This window comes from Ovis canadensis, chromosome 5 (assembly GCF_042477335.2).
Source record: "Ovis canadensis isolate MfBH-ARS-UI-01 breed Bighorn chromosome 5, ARS-UI_OviCan_v2, whole genome shotgun sequence".
In the NCBI taxonomy this organism is placed as follows: Eukaryota; Metazoa; Chordata; class Mammalia; order Artiodactyla; family Bovidae; genus Ovis; species Ovis canadensis.
The window spans coordinates 57,276,156-57,294,957 of NC_091249.1; the positions used below are offsets into that span (position 1 = coordinate 57,276,156).

The 18,802-nt window shown below is 37.4% G+C and overlaps 1 protein-coding gene across 1 annotated transcript; it reads right to left on the bottom strand.

Annotated features, from left to right (window-relative positions):
* Positions 1–1,345: 1,345 nt before the first annotated feature.
* On the bottom strand, positions 1,346–16,249 carry ZCCHC10 (zinc finger CCHC-type containing 10). Its single transcript, XM_069589775.1, has 4 exons — positions 16,169–16,249; positions 6,734–6,895; positions 3,831–3,872; positions 1,346–3,184 (listed from the first exon to the last, which is right to left on the bottom strand). Exons 1-4 carry the CDS (start codon positions 16,207–16,209, stop codon positions 2,917–2,919), a joined length of 513 nt encoding a protein of 170 aa, XP_069445876.1. The 5' UTR covers positions 16,210–16,249; the 3' UTR covers positions 1,346–2,916.
* Positions 16,250–18,802: the final 2,553 nt, after the last annotated feature.

Consider the following 18,802-nt stretch of genomic DNA (forward strand, 5'->3'; position numbering starts at 1 on the left):
GAAGTACTAACAAAAAGATGAAGATTAAAATAAAAAAACCAAACGAGCCAACCTGAAGGAATGCTTCTAATAGTCAAGGGTGGAATAATTTGAGCCAAAAAACAACACTGTTATTGAATTTTAACCCACAGAACTGAAGAAACATTGACGAGTCCACAGTACCATCGATTAAATGACTGGGAGAGAAGCAGCAGTGCTTCCTTACAGTATAATTCCAATTAGTGTAAAGAGGAAAATGGAAAATTACCATTTGTCAAACATCACAGTAATAACTATTGTTATCTATACTAAAAGTAGTAGGTGACTGTGGGGACAATTTGCAGTCTCAAAGTATCTCCTCCAAGATAGCTATCAATTAAAAAGAGAAAGACAGTCTTTGTAATGGAGAAATCTGATGAAACCACCTTAACCCAGTGATCAAGGTCAATATCACCAATAGTAAATTACTTTATCGATATTGGGAATTTTTCATTTCCGTGCTAGTCTAAAAAGCATAACGTCAGTTCAGCCATGAGAACACATTTGACAAATCCAAATTGTGGGACATTAGACAAAATAACTGATCAATACTCTTCAAAAGTGACAAGGGCATGAAAGAAGGAAAGACAAAGGAACTTAGAGACAGTAGTAGATTTAGAAGTAACTAAATGCATTTTCTGGGTAATAGAATGGGACAGAAATAGAACACAACTGGGAAAACTGGTGAAATGTGAGTAAAGTTTTTGGTTTAACTTACAGTATTTTATCAAATACTAATTTCTTGGTTCTGCTCATTGTACTATGGTTATGTAAGATGCTAACATTAGGGTAAGTGAGGTGAGGTATACATGGAAATTGTAATTTTACAGATTTTCTGTAAACCTACAGTTAGTTCAAATTAGCAAGTTAAAAAAATAAATAAAATCATGACTATGAAGTACACTTTCTCTGTACTTTCTTCCATTTCCAGTGCTAACTTTTGGTGTAATACCAAGACAAATTTACTATATTGTACAGTCATACTAACAAACGTTTGAGGAGTAAAAACCTATGATCTGATTATGACTCCTTTTGATATGGTTCTGAGAAATAATACATTTATTACATTTGCCAGGGATTCAACTTCCAGAGTTCTGCATTTAGGCAGGATAGGGTAAATTCTTTGGAAGTTACCCTCCTCTGTGCCATTCAGTCTGCTTTTTTGAGTAAACTGTGTAACTAGAGTAAGGATCTTGACCTCTGTACTTTTCCAGGTACGCCTTTGAATAGTTGTAATAATAAAAATAATTAGAATTTAAATGTTCTTACCATCTAAATGGAGAAGTGGCATTAAGAAAAATAGCAGAGACATTAAAGAAGCTTAAGCTCATCAGTACAAACTGAGTTTTATTTGATTGCAAGTGATATAACCTATGTACACGTTTCCCTTCCAAGTTTTTTCACCGCTAAAATTGCCCTTACAGAGATTACAAACATTGTAAACTGCATTTCATTAGTAGTTTATGAAATCTGCCTGTCAACTGACACATTCTGTATAGAGCCTTAAAAATGATATTTTGAGAGTATTTATAATCACTGAAAGCAGATGATTCTGTAAAACAGGTAATTACAGATCTTTAAACTGACAACATACATATATTTAAACATTTAAATAGAAGTTCATTTTTTCCAAAAGTAATTTTCTACTGCTTTTTCATAAAAATATAAAAAGACAACATCTGTAGTTTTAAAAACCTATATTTAACCTAAATCAAGATTTTTCTACAAACAATACCTCTTTCCAAAAAGTTCAAAACACATCACATAATAATGTGATGTTAAATCAAATAATTTCATCATGAGAGTATTTTACTTTTTAAGAAATACCTGGCAGTATTTCTTTTTAAACTTTCATGCTAGATTTCAACTGTGTATATGCTATATAAACACACTAGATTAATCCAAGTCACTCATATTTATGCAGTAGACTCATATATGAGTTACCATATAAACAGTCATACCACAATTGCAAAATGGTAAAAGGCAATCTTTATGAAAACATTATAAAAAAATTTAGTAAAAGGCAGCCAACATCACTCTAATTTTCTGTAAAAATTACATCTCTTCCTCCTACCCCTTTGAATGGTATTTTTTATAGCATATTGACACATAAAAGTATTTATATCCCTTTTACATAAGCTAGCTTTTTAAATGACTGCTTTCTTTTCTGACACATTGAATTTATCCAAAGGCACCAAAGACTAGACTCCTATGTAGTTTCAGAATTTTTGTTCTTTTTAAGTTCCTCTAGAATAATTTTCCTCAGAAAAGGGTAACCCTAAGAACCAGAAGAAAATGAATGATAAAACACAGTAACCTGAAACTTGTACCATCCAAAAGGTATAAATTTATTAATAGGTTTCTTGAACTTTTCATTTAGGACAAGAAGTCAGAACAACTTTCTGAACATAAACACAAAAATAGAGCACATTAGTAACAGTAGGAAAATTCCTAAGCTTCTAACGTATTAAATCTTACATAATAACATACAGCCAAAAGCATTATAAATTCACTGCCAGATATTATGATCCTTTATCCTGAAAAATGTCTGATACACAGCACTAACATGGAACAGAGTATGGCATTTACTTCACAGGGAGGAAAAATAGGTTTCATCACAAAAACAGATTTACCAGATTTCAGCTTTGATTAATTTTAGAGATATATTTTAAAGATAAAAAAGAAAAACAAGGTTCACCCCTCAAATAAAAAAAGTCTTTATATATATATATAATCCATTATTAATACTTTTTATACTCTTACAATGTAAAACATTTAGAAACTTCCAAACTCTAGAAATGTTGGCCAGTTAACCTATTTGGCCATAACACATTCTGAATTCCCTTCTGAGAATCACATTAATGTTTTCAGTCCATTAGTCCAATGGATGGAGCAATTCTATTTTTTTTTCTTCTTCTTTGGTGGTTCATCGTCAGAACTACTATCTGTGCTGGTGCTGCTACTACTGGAAGAGCTGGAATCTGAGTCTGAATCAGAGGATGAGGAGGAGCTTGTGGAGGAGGCAGAAGATGATGAACTGGAGGAGCTTTCATCAGAGTCACTGTCCTCTGAGGAAGATGAGGTAGATGTCTCTTCACTCTCTGATGATGAATCACTGGCTGAACTGTCGCTGCTATTGCTACTGGAACTGGTTACGCTCTTAGACCTATTAGACAATTATATGCACGAGAAGCTGACATTCAATAGAATGTTTAAAAGCAATTACATTTGAGTGTTATGTATATATATACGTATACTGAAGCTTTATCAGTATGGTATCACTAGATTTGATGCTTTATGGATTGCCTATCTGTTAGTAATCCTAACGTGCCCACCCTTTCACTCCAACCAGAAGGGCTTTAAATCTCTTGGATGGAATTTGAGAAAAGTAACATACTATATTGTGCTTCAGAGTGAATGTTAGAATACAGTTGCAGTTTAACAACTGGGTTTATTTAAACCTCCTGTACAGTGGTAAATGTTTCATAACCTTAACTACTTTAGACAAGATACAGCTGGCCAATACTTTCTTGACAATAATTTCTAATAACATTTTCTAACCTAAGACAAGAGAAATCACTTACTGTTTCCAGGTATAAGGACCCTGGAAAGTTGGAGAAAAAGGAGAAACAAAGGAAGAAACTCCAGACAAGTAAACAGAGGAAGGTATCAGAAAACAGGACGATGTTTAATCATGAATCGCAAACGAGAGACTTCAGATCCAAGTCTTGTAACTATTATCTTAAAATCAACCACCCTATCCCTCCAACTATTATTATATATTACCTATGTAATATTAAAGCCACACATACCTTTTCTTCTTGGTCTTTCTTTCTACATTAGCTTCTCCAATGCTGATAAGCAACAGGGAAAGGGGAAGGAGCTCTTGTTAATAAAGTGATTATAAACAGCTCACACAAATCCTTCCGATATCCCCAAAACTGTTTTACATTAGAGAAACACTTTGTCTTTTGTGACATGTACCAAGAGTCCAGTGTTTCTTATTATAACCAAGAGAAAAGTTTCCTACTGCAGGTGTATATGGTACCTGCATGAGCTACTCAGGTGGCTTAGTGGTAAAGAATCTGCATGCCAATGCAGGAGACACAGAGATGTGGGTTCAATCCCTGGGTTGGGAAGATCCCCTAGAGGAAGAAACAGCAACCCACTCCAGTATTCTTGCTTGAAAAATCCCATGAACAGAGGAGCCTGGTGGGCTACTGGCCATAGGGTCGCAAAGAATCAGACACAACTGAGCACATGTATGGTACATGCAGTTAAATTAACTAGCTCTTAAGACAGATGCTATCAACTGTATTTTAGAAGTCAGGTGAGTTAATAGTTAAGATGAGCACACGCTAATTTGCTTCTTTTTAAATTGTGAACTTAGGTTGACACAGTTAAATCAACTACTTAGTGAACAACAGAACAAAGCAAATAATAGCAGAACAACTGTAATTTATAATTTGGTTTTCTAGAATGGTATTATAAGTGGTCATTTTATATAAAAAGAAAAGCAGCTATTAATTAAAAAATTTTTTCTTAAATGATTCATATTGGTATACACTTAAAACTAACACAACACTGTAAATCAACAATTGTTGTTCTTTGCCACTAAGTCCTGTCTGACTCTTTTGCCACCCCGTGGACTGTAGCCCACCAGGCTCCTTTGTCCATGGGATTTCCCAGGCAAGAGTACTGGAGTGGATTGCCATTTCCTTCTGCAGAGGATCGTCCCAACCCAGGGATCAAACTCAAGTCTCCTACATTGGAAGGCAGATTCTTTACCACTGTGAGCTACCAGGGAAGCCCAAATCAACTATACTCCAGTAAAAATTTAAAAGCCTCATTTCTTGAGACTTCCCTGGCGGTCTAGTAGTTAAGACTCTGCTTCCACTGCAGGGGGCGTGGGTTCTATTCTTTGCCAAGGAACTAAGATCCCACACGCCACTAGGCACAGGCAAAAAAATTTAAAAAACAAACAAAAAAACCTTCCAAACCATTTATTTTTCTGCATGTCCTCCACATGTTCAGTTTTAAAACCAGAGACTTAATACTTTAAGATTATGCTCCCGCATTATTTACAAAGAAAAAAGCCTGGTGATTTTAAATATACAAATGGCTTGTCGCTATATAGCTGCCAAACAACATGTCTACTAAATCCGGGTTTCAAATTATAGAATTACTTCAATTACTCTACATTGTCCTATAAATTTAACATTTTTATATTCTGAACTTCTCTGCATATCCTAGATAATGCTTCTACCCTTATCCCCCAGATCTTCAAATATAAATACGTATTTATGTAAAGTTGTTTTATTACTGAAGAATTGTCATTTTTACAATTAAAATAAATGGCAGAAGTACATTTGTTAAGTCACACCACAAGAATTCAAGATCATTAAAATTCATACACTTCCATAATTTTATCACTGAACCAAAATAATTAGCACTCTACGTAACAGAGCCAAAACTAAAATTCATGTAGTTGTATGTATTTTTTAAGATCAAGATACTCGTGTAATACTAGAAAAACAAAAGTAGTTGTTGAAATGAAATTATCCATAACTCTTATCATTTTTTGCTTACATTCCTAATACATGAATTTTTAAAAATTATGTTTTTCTCCTCATCTTTTTTCTATCCTAAGTTTCAATATTTGCAGAGGGTATAAACTCTGGCATATTATATATAAAATATTGACACTTAAAAAAGAAAATTGTTATATCATTTTGATAATTGTTAATATCACAAAATTTGATACCTATCATAATTAATTTTAAAAAATATGAACAAGTTTATCTTTAACAACTGGTACTTTTACATTATCCCTTTTCATCTTTGAACCTGTTTTTTTATTTTCCTTTCCCCACAGAATGTATCCTAATATATTTTTATGCCTGAAAATTTTAGTGACCACTTATATTTCTCTGCAATAAAAACACAGACATAATATAACTTGAAATTGTATCTTTTAATTCCATATGATCATAAAGTTTTAAAAGTGCTTAAAAACTCTTGAGTTGAATTACCATAATCACTACTACTATGCAAATTGATTAAAACAATGTAAAATATATTATAAATTTTAGTAACTATTATGGAATGGCTACCTACTCCAGTATTCTTACTTGGAGAATTATATGGACAGAAGAGCCTGGCAGGCTACAGTTGATGGGATCACAAAGAGTTGGACACGACTAAGCAACTAACACACACACATACATAAAATATTCTACTGGAACTGTATCTTTTAAAGACATCAATTTTTTTTTCTAGTTTTTGTATCCATCGATCTTACTGCTTAACTATGACAGAATTCAGTATCAAGTTAATTCCTATATTTAATTTTTACAGATTTAACCCTGAGAAAGTTTGTTAACCTGAACAGGTATAGCAATGTCACTTAGTTCTTTGAATTCTTCCTATGCTAAATAAATTCCACAAGTCATATAATGATGTATTATTAAAATACACTTTTTGAAATATGTTTTTATTTTTTTTTTTGAAATATGTTTTTAAAAATAATTTTATTTATTTTGGTTGTGTTGGGTCTTGTAAAGAGCTTAGCATGCTGCCTTGCACCAGTAATACTCATTAAACTTTAGCTAGTATTTTTAATCTGAATCTGGATAACCATCATAAGATATTTAGTCCCTTAATAAATTTTATAAATAAAAATAAATATTCCTTTGGACACCATATGTAACCTTACCTTTGTTGTAATAATAATCTGTTTTCTTTTTCTTTTAAAGCTTTCTTTAGTTCTGCTGTTCTTGAAGGCCTATGTAGGTACTTTCTTTTTCCTGTGCATTCATAAGTCCAATGTCCAAATTCCAAGCATTTCTGACATCTTACATGTTGCTTATTTGCTTCACTACAGGATAAAAAGTAAGAATACAGGCCTTAAATTTTTGACTTGACATTTTCTGCTGTGAGAAACATAAGCAATACAAGCATTTGTTAGATTTAATCACTAGGCAATATAGTAAGTGGTTAAGGGCTGGAAGAAGCACAAGCTGGAAACAAGATTGCTGGGAGAAATATCAATAACCTCAGATATGCAGATGACACCACCCTTATGGCAGAAAGTGAAGAGGAACTCAAGAGCCTCTTGATGAAAGTGAAAGAGGAGAGTGAAAAAGTTGGTTTAAAGCTCAACATTCAGAAAACTAAGATTATGGCATCTGGTCCCATCATTTCATGGGAAATAGATGGGGAAGCAGTGGAAACAGTGGTTGACTTTATTTTTGGGGGCTCCAAAATCTCTGCAGATGGTGATTGCAGCCATGAAATTAACAGACGCTTACTTCTTGGAAGGAAAGTTATGACCAACCTAGATAGCATATTGAAAAGCAGAGACATCACTTTGCCAACAAAGGTCCATCTAGTCAAGGCTATGGTTTTTCCAGTAGTCATGTATGGATGTGAGATTTGGACTGTGAAGAAAGCTGAGCGCCAAAGAATTGATGCTTTTGAACTGTGGTGTTGGAGAAGACTCTTGAGAGTCCCTTGGACTGCAAGGAGATCCAACCAGTCCATCCTAAAGGAGATCAGTCCTGGGTGTTCTTTGGAAGGAATGATTCTAAAGCTGAAACTCCAGTACTTTGGCCACCTCATGCTAAGAGTTGACTCATTGGAAAAGACTCTGATTCTGGGAGGGATTGGGGGCAGGAGGAGAAGGGGACGACAGAGGATGAGATGGTTGGATGGCATCACCGACTCGATGGATGTGAGTTTGAGTGAACTCCGGGAGTTGGTAATGGACAGGGAGGCCTGGTGTGCTGCAATTCATGGGGTTGCAAAGAGTCGGACACAACTGAGCGACTGAACTGATCTGAAGAGCTTGGACCTTAGAGTTAGACAGAACTGAGTTCAAATCTTGTTTCCTCAATTCCATTCCAGTAAGGGCAGACTAGGTAATTCAGACCAACTCTTCAGCTTAGAATTAGAAAAGATAGCCAAAACATTTTTAACAACCTGCTCAAGGATCAGAGAACTAACAAAGAGGTTAAAGAATCATCAAGCCAAGAGATGGAAGAGGAGGGAAACTCAGAGTGGTCAGCTCTACATTTAACTCAGCTCTTGTCCTGGGGCCTTTTCCCAACTTGGGAGAGTAAGCAAGCATCATTTATTACAAGCAAGGGAGACAAATTATGCATTCAGAGTTAGGACTCTGAAGATCTTTACCCTAGGAATAAAGCAACGGTGTATGAAGTGCGGCCCAGCTTCTAGTCACCTAGAAGACTAAGAAAAATCTCAATACCTGAGATTGAATTAAGATTGACAAGTGGAGAAAAACAGATAAAAGAATTGGAAAGGAAGAAATAAAACTGTCATTCCTTACTGATAATGCATCATGTGTATTGCAAATCCAAAAGACTCTAGATAAATTTTTATTTTACTCTTTGGCCACGCTGTGTGGCATGTGGGATCTTAGTTTCCCAACCTAGGATTGAAACCTGTGCCCCTTGCATTGGGAGTGTAGAGTCCTAACCACTGACTGCCATGGAAATCCACAAGTATTGTTTTAATAATTAGAATTCATAAGTGAGTTTCAATTCAGTTCAGTCACTCAGCCATGCCCGACTCTTTGCAACCCCATGGACTGCAGCACGCCAGGCTTCCCTGTCCATCACTAACTCCTGGAGCCTATTCAAACTCATGTCCATTGTGTTGGTGATGCCATCCAACCATCTCATCCTCTGTCCTCCCCTTCTCCTCCCGCCTTCAATCTTTCCCAGCATCAGGGTCTTTTCCAATGAGTCAGCTTTTCCAATCAGGTGGCCAAAGTATTGGAGTTTCAGCTTCAACATCAGTCCTTCCAATGAGTATTCAGGGCTGATTTCCTTTAAGATTGACTGCTTGGATCTCCTTGCAGTCCAAGGGACTCTTAACAGTCTTCTCCACCACCACAGTTCAAAAGCATCAATTCTTCGTAGCTCAGCTTTCTTTATAGTCCAACTCTCACATCCATACATGACTACTGGGAAAACCATAGCTTTGACTAGATGGACCTTTGTTGGTAATGTCTCTGCTTTTTAATATGCTGTCTAGGTTAGTCATAGCTTTTCTTCCAAGGAGCAAGTGTCTTTTAATTTCACAGCTGCAGTCTCCATCTGCAGTCATTTTGGAGCCCCCCAAAATAAAGTCTCTTACTGTTTCTGTTGTTTCCCCATCTATTTGCCATGAAGTGATGGGACCGGATGCCATGATCTTAGTTATCTGAATGTTGAGTTTTAAGCCAACTAAAATCATAAGTGAGCTTAGAAAGGTTTTATATTAGGATCAGTAAACTTCTCTTTGAAGAAATGACTGTTTAGGTCTTCCTCCCACTTTTTGATTGGGTTGTTTGTTTTTCTGGTATTGAGCTACATGAACTGTATATTTTGGAGATTAATCTTTTGTCAGTTGTTTCATTTGCAATTACCTGCCATTCTAAGGGTTGTCTTTTCATCTCGTTTATAGCTTTCTTTGCTGTGCAAAAGCTTTTAAGTTTAATTAGGTCCCACTTGTTTATTTTTGTTTTTATTTCCATTACTCTAGGAGGTGGGTCAAAGAGGATATTGCTGTGATTTACATCAGAGTGTTTTGCCTATGCTTTCCTCTAAGAGTGTTATAGTTTCTGGCCTTTAATCCATTTTGAGTTTTATTTTTGTGTTTGGTGTTAGGAAATATTCTAATTTCATTCTTTTACATGTAGCTGTCCAGTTTTCCCAGCACCACTTATTGAAGAGACTGTTTTTTCTCCACTGTATATTCTTGCCTCCTCTGTCAAACAGAAGGTGTCCATAGGTGCATGGGTTTATCTCTGGGCTTTCTATCTTGTTCCACTGAAATATAGTTCCAGTGAAATATAGTTTGTGCCAGTACTGTCTTTATTACTGTAGCTTGGGATGTTCTTTTCATAACTATTTATTAAGGACTATTTATGTTGTCTGAACTTTTTTGTAGATCATGTTATAGGTCATAATAAAATTTTTAAAAAATCTTGGCTCTTTCACTACATAGTTTCAGGCTCTTTAGAAAGCTGATTTTTGAACTTCAGTTTCTTATTCTAAAAAATGGGACAATATCTACTTCACCAGATCATTGTGAGAATTAGACAAGACCATAGCCATGTTTTATTCTTACTGTATGTCAGGAATTTAGCTAAATACTACTTATGCATAAATACATCTAATCCCCATGACACTCCAATGAGTTTGAGAACAATATTCTCATTCTACAAACTGGGATGTTTGTATAGCAAGCAACAAGGAATCTGGCATAAAGCAATACACAAATGGGAGCTGTGACTATCAGCCTACACATTAGGCTAATCAACTATGTGGACTAATGACACTTGGCAATTCCTCAAACATGGGTGCATGATGAGATGCTGGACTTTCAATTTCGACATAGAGCAGTCACCTTTTTATCCCTGGAAAACACATAATTGCTGTTCAGTAAATATTTGTAAAATGAATGACTGTTAAAGTAGGCAAGGGTTTCAGGAAACACATATTGTTTATAGTATGCTTTTCATTAATTAATTGCCACATTGTGGGCCAGCTTCTGTAATTTTGACAATAATTTATTTTGGACTTCCCTGGTGGTCCAGTGATTAAGAATCTGCCTACCAATGCAGGGGACACACAGTTTGATCCTGGTCTGGGAAGATCCACATGTCTTGGGACAACTAAGCCCTGGAGCTGCAACTACTGAGCCCATACACCACAACTACTGAAGGCCAAGCGCCACAGAGCCCGTGCTCTGCAACAAGAGAAGCCACCACAATAAGAAACCCATGTACAACTAGAGAGCAGTTCCTGCTCAGTGCAACTAGAGAAAGTCCACATGCAGCAAAGAAGACCCAGTGAAGCCAAAAATAAATAAATAAATACATTTTAAAAACTTATTTTTAGCACTTGTCCAAGAATAAGCCAATCCTAATGTGAAAAATTAATGTTTCAAGTATGGAACTAAGACACAGCAGTAGTATTAAAAGATAATAAAGAAGAGTCAGCTTTTTGCCTAGTAATAGTTCATAAATTTCCGTAAACAACTGCCAGTACCATGACTATAACTTCAGAGTTTATCTCAATATGTAATGGGACAGCAAATTGTTAAGGCTTTCTATAATAAAAGACTTTATGGACTTAATATTAAGTTGCCCACTTTTCAGGTAAAAAAAAAAGAACATTATAGGTTTCATCCTTGGGTTGGAAAGATCCCCTGGAGTAGGGCATGGAAACCCACTCCAGTATTCTTGCCTGGAGAATCCCATGGACAGAGGAGCCTGACAGCCTTCAGTCCATATGGTGGCCAAGAGTTGGATATGACTGAAGCAACTTAGCACACACATTGTAATGCAGGGCTTCCCAGGTGGCTCAGTGGTAAAGAATCCACCTGCCAAGCAAGAGACACGGGTTCTACTCCTGTGTCAGGAAGACCCCCCTGGAGAAGGAAATGGTAACCTACTCCAGTATTTCTTGCCAGGGAAATCCCATGGACAGAGGAGCCTTGTAGCTACAGTCTATGGGGGTCACAAAGGAGCTGGACATAACTTAGCGACTAAACAACAACTATTGTAATATGCATCTCAGAAATGATAAAATCAAAAACATTAAAGGATAATTAGTAAAAAATGTAAAATCATGACTCTAATACAAATATATAATGAACACATGTCAAAGATTTTATTTAATCATTAATTAATAAGGGATCCAGTAAGATGTTGGAACTGGTTTAGAACAGTATCCAAACAACACACATATATGGGCAATCAGGAATGCAGGAAACAAATTTACTAATAGTTAAAAACTGGTCAACAGCCACAGGGCAAGAATCAGTTGTACTGCTTTGCATGGGTAAGAATCTTCTCTTCGATTTTTCCACAATTCACCGAGTTTTCAAATAGGTCAAAGACAATGAGGCACAGGTCCTGACAGGGTCATATAGCCAGGATAGGGGATTAGACAACTCAGCCAGTAAATTTTTTTTTTTTAATCCATTTCAAAGTCTTTCACAATATTTCCTAATAATGAAATTATGGAGGAGGATGGAAGCCTTTCAGAATCAAGGAAATAAAGTCTTCTCCAACTTACAGTCTGTTTTCCCGATATTATAAGAAATTTATAGCCTGGGATATCAGCTATTAAAAATATTATTGACCAGCACTGTGGAGTTTGTTTTTTGTTGTTATAGACAGAACTTTCACTAATATCTGAAGCCCACCTATGATGTTCTAAACATTAACTAGAGACTTCGCTGATGGTTCAGTGGTGTAAACTCCAAGCTTCCACGACAGAGGGCACAGACTCGATCTCTGGTCAGGTAGTTAATATCCCACATGCCATGAGGCACAGCTAAAAATAAGTAAATAGATAAACATTTACTAACTAATCTTAAAAATACTTATATCTTCTATATAGAATGCAGAGACAGACCTATAATTTCAAAATAAACAAGACCAGCAAGCATTTCTTTTCGAATGAATACCCTATAGAACATTCCTTTTCTACAGCCTAAGCTAAGGTTTAAGGAAGTGTTTTAAACAGTACAGCCTTTTTATGTGAAACAACCTTCTTCGATACCTGAAATATTAAGACATGTCTGCCAGACTGGCAAAATTTTAAGTCTATGGTTGGCAAAGGTGGAGAATTGGCACTCTGAATATAGTAAAATATACATTTTAAAATGCTGGTATGTAAGTTACAGAAACTTTCTGAAGGGCTATGTGGTAATATGCAACAAAAATCTTTAAAATGTACATATCAAATAAACAAAAAATATAATATCAATAACAGTTATGTATCTAGAGGATCCCTAAGAGTTCCATTTATTATTAAACTAATAAATGAGTTTAATAAGGTCATAGGATATAAGGTCAGTATACAAAAGTCAATATACTAGCAATGAACAATTGGAAATTGAAGTAAAAAACACTACAATACTTAATTTTACACTTGTTAAATTTTTTCTCGTTAGACTCAATGTAGAGTTCATCTGTCAAGACCTTTCTGAATTGGGATCTTGTTATCCATTGTATTAGTCACCCTTCTTAGCTTTGTGTTAACTGCAGGTTTGATAAACATGCACATGTGTCTTCATCCAAGTCATTTATAAAAACTGTTGACAAGATCAAACAGTACCACACTGAGGCCACCATGTACATTTACTTAAACCCGTTAAACAATACTCTCAGTTCATGATCTTCAACTAATGTACCTAATAGTTCTGCTTTGTTCACAAGGATACTGTGAGAGACTTTCCAAGATGCCTCATTGAAATCCAAATACCTAAAAAAGGCAATAAGGGTATCAATCTGTAATGATTTGATACCTGATGAACTTGGCTTTTACTTCTGAACAGATTTAATATATCCAGCCAGAATTTTGCCTGGAATAGATATCAAATTCACAAGTCTAGTTTGTGGAACCTACCCTTCTCACTTTGAAAATCAAAACATTTGCCTACTTCTAGTCCTTTAGCATCACTCCTGTTGGCCAGAAGTCCTCAGATTACCAGCAGCTACAGCCATTTCACTTGGAAATTTTCTGTTATGTTGGGGACCAAATCACCTGAGTCAAGTGCCTTAAACACATTCAGAGTGGCTTAGGGCTCTAATACCCACTCCTCTAGTCTCCTGGGCATCAGTTCTACTCTTGTCATTCTGCATACAATTGTGTTTGAGTTAAATCTGATTCAGAGTTAAGTTCCTAAAAGATCTGCTGAATGGGAAGTTCAAATTTTCCCCCTTTCCTCCTTTGGTCCAAAAACTTTTAAAAACAATGTCAATAGTACTTTCTCACTTCTCATAACTTGTAGCTTAAAAATTGTTCTTATGGAAGCGCTATCTGCTATGACCCAGAGAGATGTTATGGGGAGGGAGGTGGGAGGGGGGTTCATGTTTGGGAACGCATGTAAGAATTAAAGATTTTAAAATTTAAAAAATAAAAAACTAAAAAAAAATAAAAAGAAATAAAATATAAACAAATCATTTTGATGAATATAAAATAAAAAGCAAAAGCTCCTCTTTTACTTTCTATCCCAAAATATTCCCCAAATTTTCCTGCACTTTCCTTGCCTCTAATGGCCCTCGGTCTCCAACTCCCTGGGAGTTGTCCTGACAGCCTTTAAACCATGACAGGTTTTGTTACACACCATGTTTTCCTCCCAGTTGAGACCAGAAGCTCCTAAAGCTTTGTTTTTTACTTCTAGGTAGCTTATGTACCGAATACAAGCATACTGAAGAAATGGAACATTTGTTTAACTCTGTGATACTCTAAAACTTATGCTAAAAGCATTAAAAGTTTTACTTTCAAAAGTGGACACTGTTTGATTTAGTCAATCTAGCCATCATCACCTCCTCTGACCTATCCACCCACTGTTTATAAAGACCCATTCAATTATGCTGGGAAGAGAAAATGAAAGTGAAAGTCTCTCAATCGTGTCCCACTCCTTGGGACCCCATAGACTATACAGTCCATGGAATTCTCCAGGCCAAAATACTGGAGTGGGTAGCCTTTCCCTTCTCCAGGGGATCTTCTGAACCCAAGAGTCGAACTGGGGTCTCCTGTGTTGCAGGCGGATTCTTTACCAGCTGAGCCACAAGGGAAGAGAATGAGATCCAAATTAATCAGAACTTCATATTCCCATAGACATGGTTTAGGGTAGGGCATGTAATCCAATCTAGACAATGAGATGCTATCAGCTTGAAGCTGACAGGATACAAAGGACTCTAGATACTGCAGCCATTTTAGGACCAAAGGAGTGATCTATCCAGGTATGGAACCAACATCCAAAAGAGCAAATCTGAGAGACATTAGACCCTGGTAACACCATTTAAGTGGATATCTATTGTTACTTCATTCTAGATCTCAGAACCATCTTGGAAAAGCCTTCTTCCTCCACCAAGCATACTACTACTTCACTCTGATTCTGTAAGTCTTTATCTTTATGATCAAGGAACTCTTTTCATCCAGCATGAGGGGCAGAGTCTGATCAAAGATTGAAGAAAAGGATCAGGACTCTTAGAATAAAAAAAACTATAAATACAAAAAGGAACACAAATATACACACTGCAGCAGACTGAGTGATGTATTATAAACAGGCAAACAGTGATGGCATGAAAAGCTGAGAGTGAATAAGTGGTGAATGTTGGTTGGGTGTGCAGATTGGTAGAAGAAAAAAAAAGGCTGTACAAGAAAGGGGCATATGACACAAACTCCTGCATTATCTGTTCACACTCTTGTGCCTTTCTCTGGCTCATTAGCCGCCACAATGGACATCTTTCAGTTCTTAGAAACTAAGTTCTCTCCTGTCTCAAATTAATTATGCTGTTCTGGATGCTCTTTCCCCCAATCCTCTCACGACTGACTCCTTTCTCACACTTTCCATCTCTGTTCAAACCCCACCTCTTCAGAGATGCCTTTCCAGTCCAACCAACCTAACCTGGACCGTTCTCTTTTCCCACCATCTCATTTCCTTCAAAGCTCTTACTATCCAACTGCATTTACTTAAAATGTTTAGTTTATTGACTCTTTCCACCAACAGAGTGTAACCTTCCTGAAAGCAAATATTCTGTCTTGAACACTTTCTTACACCCAAAGTGTCTCTTAGAGAATGAATGGCAGAATGTGAGAAGATAGCTTGGGAGAAAAGTCAGGCTGTTCCTAGGTAAGGCGATTACAATGGGGCAGGAAAAGCCAGCTGGCCTGGAGGTTGAACAGGAAGCTGAAGGTTTACGTCGGTGAGAATAAGGGGTGTTGGATGCGGGCTACATGCTTCGCCTGGTCACTCTGGGGTGCGCCCACCGCTGCCCACCGGCTGGGTTGGGCAAATCGGCATAAATCACTTAGTAACCAATTCCTGGACGTCCCCTTCGCGGGAACCAAACGCGAGACTCTCTTCAGTCACCCCTAGGTCCCGCCCAGTGGCCTTACGCAGCCGTCTTCCACGAAATCGCTAGTGCACAGACATCAAACTTCTCGCTCCGGCCCGAGCCCCTTGTGGGCAGGCGACGTGTAAGAAAAACGGCCACCCTCCGCCAGGCCAAGCTGAGGATCCGACACCAACCCCGCTTCCCGGCACCGCTCAATAGCCCGCTGACGCGCTTCTCTCCGCCCCCAGCCCGCCCCGCCGCCCAACTCCGGTCCTAACTTACGCTTGTCTCCGGGCTATGAGACGATGCATGGGAGTCGCCATCTTAGCGCGGCTGGCGACGGCCGCGCTGGGTTTTGGGAAACTCCTCGAAGTGGGCGGGGACTTCGAACCCTGAAGGGCGTAGGCGTGGGCGGAGCCAATGGTCCTGGCTAGGCTCTGGCGCTGCTTTTCGGGCAATAGTGGGTTGGGGCCTGGTGTGTTGTGTTTCCTGCATAGTCTATAGTTGGAGGGAGAGGAATGAGGCCAACTGACTAATCTGAACAAGGGTTCTGAAGGACGAGTCCACTTATATTGCTTGGAGAAGCTGGGAAGAACATTGTAGAATAAGGGATCTATCTATCCATCTTTATATACAAATCCATTTTTATATACATGAACGAATAAAGTTAATTGCTTAGTCGCGTCTGACTCTTTTGGGGCCTTATGAATTGTAGCCCACCAGGCTCCTCTGTTCATGAAATTCTCCAGGCAAGAATCCTGGACTAGGTAACCATTCCCTTCTCCAGGGGATCTTCCCAACCCAGGGATCAAACCCAGGTCTCCGTTATTACAGGCAGATTCTTTACAGTCTGAATCACCAGGGAAGCCCCACTGTAGTTTTCAGAAACCAGAAGTAGTCTGGATAGCAAAGTTTAAAGTAATAATTTGAACAAGATTGACTATCAGTTGAAAAAGGCTGGGGCTTCCCTGGTGGCTCAGTGGTAAAGAATCCACATGCCAAGGCAGGAGACACGTGTTTGATCCCTGATGGGAGAAGATTCCACAGACGGCAGAGCAGCTAAGCCCATGTGCTGCAACTATTGAGCCTGTGCTCTAGAACCTAGGAGCTGCAACTATGGAGACTGTTTGCCCCGACTGCTGAAGCCCGAGTGCCATAGAGCCTGTGCCCCGCAACAAGAGAAGCCCCTGCTCGCTGCAAGGAGAGAAAGCTCATGCACGGCAATGAAGATCCAGCACAGACAAAACTGAAGAAATACAATGATTAAAAAGAGTGACTTTAGCAAACTATGAAGTGTACATATATGTTAATTACTTATGTTACATACATAATCGTATTTTTATTAATAGTGATGTTAGAAGGTTATACAGGTAAAACTGCTTTGTCAACTAGAAAAAAAATTATACAAATATTAATTATTTAAGGATATTTTAGCATTTAGTATCAGATCATGGAAATGTATTCCCTTAAATGCATGATGTTTGAAACATACATACCTTTTCAATTAATTAATTAGACTGCATTGGGTAATAGTTGCATCATGTAGGATCTTTCGTGGCCGTACACAGACACTCTAGTTGCAGCACTAGGGCTCAATAGTTGCAAAGTTCTGACTTAGTTGCTTCAAGGCATGTAGGATCTTAGTTCCTCAGTTCAGTTCAGTTCAGTCGCTCAATCATGTCTGACTCTGCAACCCCATGGACTGCAGCACATCAGGCCTCCCTGTCCATCACCAACTCCTGGAGTTTACTCAAGCTCATGTCCATTGAGTCAGTGATGCCATCCAACCATCTCATCCTCTGTCGTCCCCTTCTCCTCCTGCCTTCAATCTTTCCCAGCATCAGGGTCTTTTCAAATGAGTCAGTTCTTCACATCAGGTGGCCAAAGTATTGGAGTTTCAGCTTCAGCATCAGTCCTTCCAATGAATATTCAGGTCTGATTTCCTTTAGGATGGACTGGTTGGATCGCCAACTAAGGATCCCAACTTAGTTCTCCAACTAAGGATCAAATCTGAGTCCCCTGCATTGAAATCCAGATTCTTAACCACTGGACCAACATGGACGTTCCCATATATAACTTTTCAATATATATATATATGTGTGTGTGTGTTTCTAAGTTTCCATTCTTTTTTTCAATTAATATTTCTTGAACACCTAAAACGTTTTAAGAACTGAAGGCAGAGCACTGAACAAAATCTTTGTACACATGGAGCTTTCTATAGTCAATAAACAAACACAATGTCCAAAGAGCATAAATACTCTGAAGAAAAATAATTCAGGGTAAGGTGGTGATGAGTGATTTAGCATTGGGAATTACTAAAAATGACATCATGCAACCTTTGTGCACATCTGGTTCTTTAAAAAGTGGAATCTTACTCTCTGTTCTGTTCTTCAGCTTCATTCTTTTTCTTTGTTCATTCCTCACTGTATTTATGGACATCTTTTCCCATATCAGCACCTGCAGATCCAGGTCATTCTTTTTATGTATTATGTTCTATGGATTACATGGATATTCCACAATTTATCCAGCCAGTACCCTATTGTTGAATAATTATATTATTTACTACAAAAATGGAATAAATAGATTTTTCTAGCATTAACCCATGTGTCTGTAAGATGACTAGATTTATACCTGCTGCTCCTTAAATAGGTAGTACCCAAAACTGCTTCCTCACCAGAGCTAATGGTAGTAAGGTAATATGATGTATTATTGATGAAGTTAAGTGTCTTTCATGTGATCATTGAAGACTGTACTTCTTTCATAAATTGTTCAACTTTTATTTTCCTATTGGATTTTTATCTTTTTAACACTTATATGTAGAAACTTTGACTATTTAATATAAAACTTTTGTTTTATATTTTACTAATTTTTTCCTATTTTGTCTGTTGTCTTTTCTTTTTGTCTGGCCACATCATG